The following is an 8,644-nucleotide window of genomic DNA, read 5'->3' on the forward strand; positions in this document are numbered from 1 at the left end:
TGTTTTTCTTTTTAGTTTAGCTAGTTGCCAAATGGCCTATTCTATTGAGTTAGTTAGTTGAGTCAATTTTACCGAAGCAATATTATATTAAGCTGATCTAGCTTTTTCTAACTATCTCTTCATTTTTTATAGAACTCTCTTATAGTTCTTGCTCTGCTAGGGAAAATTACTTTTCTGTATTTTCTCTTTTATTGTGTATTGTAGATCGTAATTCATTGGATCTGTAAAGGTTGCAGGAGTGTTAATCTGTAATGCCTGAAGGGAGTTCAGGCTGTTTCACTGGAGGGAATTTAGCTTGGTAGAAGCAAGTGGATTTTGTCGTTTCGGATGTAAGTGTTCTACGATCTTTATTCTTGACAACATTCAGTATCTCTTGTGTAAGATCAGTTCATTTTATATTTGTTATCCCAAATTTTGTTCACCTGACGTGGCATGTCCATGTAAGCCAAGACAGAGTATATATGGAATACAGCCTTGCCAGTAGCAAGACGGGGTCTCCATACAAGATATGGCAAAACCATTAAGCAGCAACCGAAAGGAGTGAAGCGAGCTATCAAGGAGTTATACCAACATGTCTGGCCAACCAAGAGAAGCCTATAGGTCTACCAAGGTGAGCTTGTATGGCCGGCCAGGATTTAAGCACAATCTGGCTGGCCAAAAGATGACTTTCAGACCAAGGGAGCTTTCGTTTGACCAAGAGAACCTGGCCTGTACAAGGATAAGGTGTGCAAAGATGGCCTCCACATGCCAAAGGCTGGCCTCCACATCCAAGGCCTGGCTTCTTCTTGGTAAAGCTACATGACCTGCCAGACTATGGCAGGAGCATGGTTGGCCAAAATTAACCTGGTAGGAGCATGGCCGGCCAGGATTGACTTGACAGGAGCATGGTTTGTCAGGATTCTCCTGGCAAGGTGGATGGCCGGCCATGATTGACCTGGTAGGATTCTCTTTACTACCTAATACGTGGACATCAAGCTACCTTGGAATTGGGCCCTTAACAGCCCAACAAACTAGATGGAAAATATCTACTTTCAAGGGGCATTTGAGTCTTTTGTATTTAATCAATTTAATATTGTAAAGATCGCTTAGTCTAATTTGGAAATTAGCAGCTAATCACGTTTAATTATGAAAATTATTTATAGCTATTTAAATAATTATTATACTGTTATTATTGAATTCAGAGATGCATTTTTATGTCATTTAGCAGTTTTCATAATTTTGCATTTCCGGTGCCCGGTAACATGGAACTCGGTGTTTGGCTCAGTAAAATCACAACTTAGTATGTTAGTAGTTTGGGACGGTTTATTAAACATTGGGAATGTCGGGAAAGGCTGGGAATTTAGAATTTCCCAAAAATACCCCTTTAGTGTTATTTATGTGATTTTAGTGTGAAAGGGCAAAATGGTTATTTTGCCCCCATTGTTAGTTTGTCTTTTTGTGGCTTAATAAATGAGAAATGTGTGTTTATTAATGCTAAGTGTTGGCTGAAATAGGTTATTGCTTAAGTATTTTCTTTTATTCCACTTTTTCCAAACTTAGAAAAAAATAGAAAATTTCAAAACTCTCTCTCTTTTCCTCTCTCTTTTCGGCCTCTTGGTGCAGCAAGGGACTTGGGATTTTTCCTTGTGATTTCATTCCTCTTTGGTGTTCAATTCAAGCTAGGGTAGCTTCTAAGCTTTTCTTCTTTAAGTTTGGTGAATTTTGATGAAAATAGTGTAATGCATGCATGATAAATTGATGTTGTTGCTGCTGTGATTTTGTTGTTAATTTCTGAGATTTAAACATGTTCATTTGAGGTTAATTAAGCTACTTGTGGTGCTTGATAGTTAGGTTGTTTAAAATTATGAATTTTCTATGCAAAAGATTGAGTTTTCAAAGAGAAATTGTGTGAATTGTTGCTGTAGTTGTTGCATGAGTTAGGTTTTAGTTTCTGCAGTTTTTATATGCTTGATTATGAGTTTGAATCATGGTTTGATGCTTGTTGGAGAGCTTTAGCCAAGTTTGAGTTTGAAACTCGAAGCTTGGAGCTCACATGGCACTTTTTGTTTCTGTGCATTCTGGGTTGTGTTATTGCTTTAGATATGTTATTTGGGTCCTATAGAACAGGTTTGGAAGGTTTGAGGTTGTTTGGGTGTGATTTGGTTGAGTTATGAAATTTTGAAAATCTGCCTGCGAGGAATCGGAATTCCGGTTGTGCATCCGGAATTCCGGATGGGGTTTTGAAAATTCCCAGAACCGGAATTCCGGTTGGGCAACCGGTCTACCGGTTGGGGAAAATTCAGGAACCCTAGTTTTCCTCGATTTTATGTTATTTGGGGTATTGCCATGCTTTTTATCGATAGGGAAACTTTTAGTTCCTAGTTTAAGTCCTCGGGAAGTGATTTAGCGTATCACTTATAGTGTTGTGATTTTTATGGTTTGGGAGCCTGTAATCCGCCGCACAGATAGTTCTACTCAGGTTGACCGGCACACCTGAATTCGGAATCCAGGTAAGATTAGTATAACAGTATGCATATGTAGATTACATGTTTAGCGTGCATGTAGGAAGCCTGTTAGATTACATTAGATATGTATATTGGCTTCGAACCATCCAACTGTGTCACGTCGGTACAGGCTGGAGTATGACCAGCAGCCGGAGTATGACCGGTTCGACCGATTAGGCTGACACTGTATCACGTCGGTACAGGCTGGAGTATGACCAGCAGCCGGAGTATGACCGGTTCGACCGATTAGGCTGATACTTAGGTTGGTGGTTCTGTACTATTTGACGTATCACGTCGGTACAGGCTGGAGTATGACCAGCAGACGGAGTATGACCGGTTCGACCGGTTAGGCTGATACTGTAACACGTCGGTACAGGCTGGAGTATGACCAGCAGCCGGAGTATGACCGGTTCGACCGATTAGACTGTTACTTGTCAATAGTACCGTCCCTATGAACGTTCAGAACTCAGTACCGTGTTGGACACGGCAGTTAGGGGGACTCATAATATTTGGTTGGACACGGCAGTTAGGGTTATGGTCAGGGGTATGGGCGTCTGATCATGAACGGGATTTATGTATGAGTATTATTATGCTTTTCTTACTGAGTCTGTCGACTCACAGTGCTATGTTTATGTGTTGGTAAGGGCAAGTCTAGAGCTGATGGACCGTGAGCGAGCCGGTGAGGATTGTACATGTCGGGGCGGTTAGGCCTGGAGCGTACGATCATCGGGACAGGGAGGCTATTTTTGTAATTAGTCGCTAGGCGACAAGTATTTTGTATAATCAGTAAACTTTTATAAATGGTTTTGTAATCGGGATCCCGAGTCTTTTGTATAAATATTTTTACAAGTTTAATTAAAAAGCAAAAATTTTAGGGCTTGTTCGGTAAGAATTTTAAAAATAGTTTTTTATTTTTTTAATCAAAAATTCAGCAATTGAAAATAAAAGCACTTTTTTCTCTTTTTCTCGCTTTCTCTCCGTCAACTCTGGGATTTCAAGCTCGACGATGTTCAATGGAGGTAATCTCTTCCTTTATGTATATTGCTTTCACTCACTCATTCTCTCTCTCTCTCTCTCTCTCTCTCTCTCTCTCTCTCTCTCTCTCTCTCTGAAAGATTTTTGGTTTAATTAGATTTAGGGTTTCATCTCTGAAATGAGATTTTAGTATTTTACTCTGAATTGGGTTCTACATTTTTTACCTCACAGTATTCTTGCCGAAGTTGAAGCTAGGTTGTCATTTTCGAAGTACTCAATAGTTGTTCGGAGAATTAAAACAGGTATGCTTGATTTCACTGTTTTATGTAATTTTCTTTTGATGTTTGTATTTGTTTATTTTGTTCTGTTGTGTTTGGATGTGTTTGTAGAAAATAAGCAAAATTTTCTTAATGGGTTTTGATATTGAGTTTTGATTATTGAGTTGTTTCAAGGAATATATATGATGATGCTTTGCTTGTTCAAAATTATTATTAAAAAAGAAATTGAAAAATTCCACAGCAGAAGATCTTTAATTGCAAAATATCTATGCTTGGGTCGATCTAAATGATGTTATAATTTCTATTCATTCTTAAGTGTTTGTGATTTAAATATGTTGTTTCATTTCTTATGGGATTATTATAAAAAGCAGAACGATCAACAAATCATAGCTTATGTATGTTCCCCTGTAATATCAAAAAGTGGCTAGATTCTGAATTTCCCTATATGTTTTTGATTCATCTCCGGCAACGTTTAAGTACATAGTACTAGTAACGCAAGTTTAGTAGCTGACCTTGGAATGTAATTTTGTAAACTGTATTGGTTACGACAATCTGAGTATTTGAGATCCATATACGGCCTTGTTCTATGATCTTTGACTTTTATGAATGAATGTAGCATTCTGACTTGTGTGCATTTTTTTTATTTTTTTTTCAGTTTGAAATTTAATTCACTAAATACAGTATTTACCTTATTACTAAAACTTTATTATAGGGTGACAACAGATTTTCTGATTTTGAGATAGGTGTATGAAATAAAAATTTGAGAAACATTTCCATCTTTTTGCACAATTTAAGTATGTTTGATAATTTTTTAAGACATGCTGCAGAACATGTGGTTGACGAAGCTTTCCATGGTAATAAAGTGAACTGTCATCTTATTAATAGCATAGAACTTTTATTTATTTATTTATTTATTTTCATGTTACTAAATCCAATGATGTAATAATCTTCTCTATTCCAAATGAAAAGAGAATACCTACGGTTAAAGGTTAGCTATTTAAAATGGCTAAATTGATCATTGGAATGTTTTAATGACAGTGAATACCAGATTTCTTCTACTCTTCTGACCTGTCTTAACAACTCACAAAGTAGTCCCCCCCAACCTAGCCCACCCACCCCAAAATTTGAAGGGAGGATTCTAACAAAAACAAACAGTTTGGTTTCCTATATCATGACACAATTCCATGTCCTATTTCTATTGGTCTGTGCTTTAAATGTGGGAGGTTGGAACTTGGTACTGAAACTAACTTCTTACTGCTAGAGTCTTCTATAGTGTTGTTTATCATGTCATATGTTCATTCATGTTGTTGCCGGATAGTGCCGGTTTTCTTTCTAGACCACCTGATAAATTCCCACATTTCCTTGATATTTTTATGATATATTTATATGTGGATGTTATATGGATTCGTTCATGTGGGGAGGTGCAAATGGATTAAGATGAAATGGTAATCGGATTGAATGGATTTGTTTCTCTTATTTATTTTTCTTCCTTTTCTTTTTAGTTTCTTCATAAGAGATAAATGTTACATTATTATTATTTGCATACTGATTCATTTTGCAGCACATTTTATTTGATATTACATCGCTAATTAATTGTGTGTTGTAGCTGTGTTTGAAACCTACTCTCTCTCTATATATATCTAGTTAATTGTGTGATTTAGCTGTGTTCATTGTATTATTGAACATTAATGAGATTTTTTATATTTGTTCACTGTATTATTGATTGTAGGGTGATTATGATTCATTAGTTTTCATTAGTTTGTAACTTTTTAAATTTACTTTATTATTATTTTCTATATAAATTTTAGGATTAGTTTTGTAATTACATGTAGATTGGATAGATGGCAGGAACAGATAGTGAAGTAGTTATTATTGATAATAGCGAAGCTTCTGTTTGGCCTGAAAAACATGAAGAAATTTTTATTGAACTTATGGAAGAAGAAGTTGTGAAGGGAAATAGGAATACTACAACTTTTACAAAGCAATCGTGGAAGCGTATAAAGGAGGAGCTTTGTGCACAAGCAAAGAGAAGTTATACTGATAAGCAACTAAGGAACAAATATAATTTGTTAAGACAAAAGCACAAGGATTTCAAGTCTTTACTAAAAGAGACTGGCATAGGATTTAGTGTAGCGACTGGACAAGTTACTGCGCCAGATGAATTGTGGGATAGGCTTATTCGGGTAAATAATATTTTCAAACGAATTTATTGCTTGATTTTTAATAGGTTTTGGTATATTTATCATTATTATTTTATTTTATGTAGGTTAACAAGTCAGCTAAAAAATTTAGAAAAAAGGGTTGTGTACTTTATGGAAAGTTATGCACTATTTTCGGTGATACCACTGCAACTGGTTCCAATGCTCATCCTTCAACTCGAAGTCCTTCTATAAATCTTGATAATGATGATGATGATGCTATGTCAAAGAGTCCATCTATCAGGAATCAAGAAAGTAGTTTTGATGAGGATGGTAGCAAAAGAAGAGGTAAATCAACTTCCACTACGAGTTCTCGATCGGCAAAAAAAGCAAAGTTTTCACTCGCATTGGCAGAAACATTGACAGTGTATAATGAAACCGCAAAGCGAAAGATGGAAATGTATGAGAATTCAATGACATCGACAAAACATCACTTATTGGAGGAGTGTATTGAAGCTCTCAATCAAATTGATGGAATCAGTGGAGAAGTATATGCAAAGGCTATTGAGAAGTTTGAGAGCGAAGTGTCTAGAGCATTGTTTCTAAAGATGCCAGAACATAGAAGAATTGATTGGTTGAACTATTTGAAGTGATTTTTTTTTTTTACTTTGTTTAGCCTACACTTTATAATTGTTGGGATTTATGAATGATTTAGTTTGTATATGAATGACTTTGTTTGTAAGCATGACTTTGTTTGCATGACTTTGTTTGTATGACATTGTTTGTATGAATGACTTTGTTTGTAAGCATGACTTTGTTTGTAAGCATGACTTTGTTTGTATGACATTGTTTGTATGAATGACTTGTTAGTTACTTTAGCTATCTCCTTTTATTTACAATCTTATTATTATTTTTTATTATATATTTTGTCTTCAAATGTCTTCAGGATAATGTCTACAAATGGTGCACCATTCAACATAAATAATCTACTTCTTGATGATTCAGACGATGAGTTTGGAGAGTTATTAGTTTTGTTTGCTTGCGTGGAGTACAATCAATTGTATCTAACTAAGGAACCGTGTAGAAATTCGGCCCTTTCAGGACATGAGTATGTAATGGAGGTGTTGCATGGTCACGAGAGTAGGTGTTATGATTTATTCAGAATGGATAAGGACGTCTTTAAACTATTTTGTGGTGTTCTAAAAGAAAAAAATTTATTGAAGAACTCTCGCTATCTTTCTGTTGAGGAGCAAGTTGCTATGTTCTTATATGTCATTGGACATAATGAACGACATCGTGTAGTTGCTGAACGATTTCAACACTCCACCTCAACTACATCTGAATACTTTAGGAAAGTATTAAAGGCGATATGTCATTTATCCAAAGAGTTAATTACTCCACCTTTGTTTGATGTAGTTCCTTCAGAAATTCGATTCAATCCAAAATATTATCCATTTTTCAAGGTAAAAAAATTTATACTATCTCTTTTATTATTATTTCAAAATTTAATAAATAAAGAAAGAATAAAAGCCAATAATTTATATTTTATTTTTAGAATTGTGTAGGAGCTATAGATGGGACCCATATCTCAGCTCATGTCCCCATTGATGAACAAATACCATATCGAGGTCGGAAGGTGGATACAACTCAAAACATCATGTGTATATGTTCATTTGACATGAAGTTCACATATGTTGTTGCTGGATGGGAAGGATCAGCTAATGATGCACGAATTCTTTCAGAATGTGCCACAAACCCAGATTATGAATTCCCAGCTCCACCCCATGGTAAGTGTTATCAAACTTATTATGTTTATTGACATTATTTTGTATTAATATTTATATAAAAAAAATTAATATCAATTAACATTGTTTAGGAAAATATTATTTGGTTGATTCTGGATATACAAACATGCCTGGTTTTCTTTCCCCATATCGAGGAGAAAGATATCATTTGAATCAATATGCAGATCGTAATCCTTCAGGAAAAAGGGAGTTGTTCAATTATCGACATTCGCCTTTGAGAAATGTCATCGAGCGGTGCTTTGGCGTATTAAAGGCTCGTTTTCCTATTTTAAAGCAAATGCCTTCATATGATCTAAAAATACAGAAGTACATTGTGATTGCCTGTTGCGGAATTCACAATTTTATAAGGACAAATGCAAAAAAAGACATATATTTTGATGGAGATGAAGACATTCCTGAAGTACAAGATGCTACTATACAAAGCACTCACGAAACTTTGAATGATAGTGTTGAGTTTAGCATTTCAAGAGATCAACTCCGTGAAATGGCTAATGTCCGTGATGAAATTGCTGATCATATATGGAGAGCAAATCGACGATGAAGATAATGAGTGAAGCTTATTAACAAATAGATTTTTTTTTTTAATATTTTTCGTCAAGATTGGACAATTATTAGTTCATATTTTATTATGACTTTGTCGGTTTTGTGTTATAGATAATGAGTTTCGTGATTTTAAATTACTTAAATTTTTTTTAAGATGTTAATGAGTATTTTTTATTTGATTTTTTTATAATTTTTGTATATTTGTTTTAAAAAAAATGATATTCATATTTTTTTAAAAAAGAAAAAAAAATCAAAATTTATGTTTTTTGTTTTTAAAATTGAAAAATAAAAATGGTTACAGAACACACTTTTATTTTTTGTTTTTAAAATTATAAAACAAAAGTGGTTACAGAACACATTTTTGTTTTTTGTTTTTAAAATTTAAAAACAAAAGTAGTTATAGAACACATTTTTATTTTTTA

At 34.5% G+C, this 8,644-nt stretch overlaps 1 protein-coding gene across 1 annotated transcript; it reads left to right on the forward strand.

Moving 5' to 3' along the window:
- The first annotated feature begins 3,457 nt into the window (after nt 1-3,457).
- On the forward strand, nt 3,458-8,408 carry LOC115713423 (uncharacterized). The gene is made up of 3 exons (XM_061113424.1): nt 3,458-5,919; nt 6,003-7,661; nt 8,127-8,408. Exons 1-2 carry the CDS (start codon nt 5,578-5,580, stop codon nt 6,525-6,527), a joined length of 867 nt encoding a protein of 288 aa, XP_060969407.1. The 5' UTR covers nt 3,458-5,577; the 3' UTR covers nt 6,528-7,661; nt 8,127-8,408.
- Nucleotides 8,409-8,644: the final 236 nt, after the last annotated feature.

Source organism: Cannabis sativa, chromosome 4 (assembly GCF_029168945.1).
Source record: "Cannabis sativa cultivar Pink pepper isolate KNU-18-1 chromosome 4, ASM2916894v1, whole genome shotgun sequence".
Taxonomy (NCBI): domain Eukaryota; kingdom Viridiplantae; phylum Streptophyta; class Magnoliopsida; order Rosales; family Cannabaceae; genus Cannabis; species Cannabis sativa.

Excerpts from the sequence above, each read along its gene's own strand:
- LOC115713423 (XM_061113424.1), top strand. The coding sequence starts at position 5,578 with ATGGCAGGAACAGATAGTGAAGTAGTTATTATTGATAATAGCGAAGCT. Across the intron at positions 5,920-6,002 it reads TGTGGGATAGGCTTATTCGG|GTTAACAAGTCAGCTAAAAA; the intron begins GTAAATAATATT and ends TATTTTATGTAG.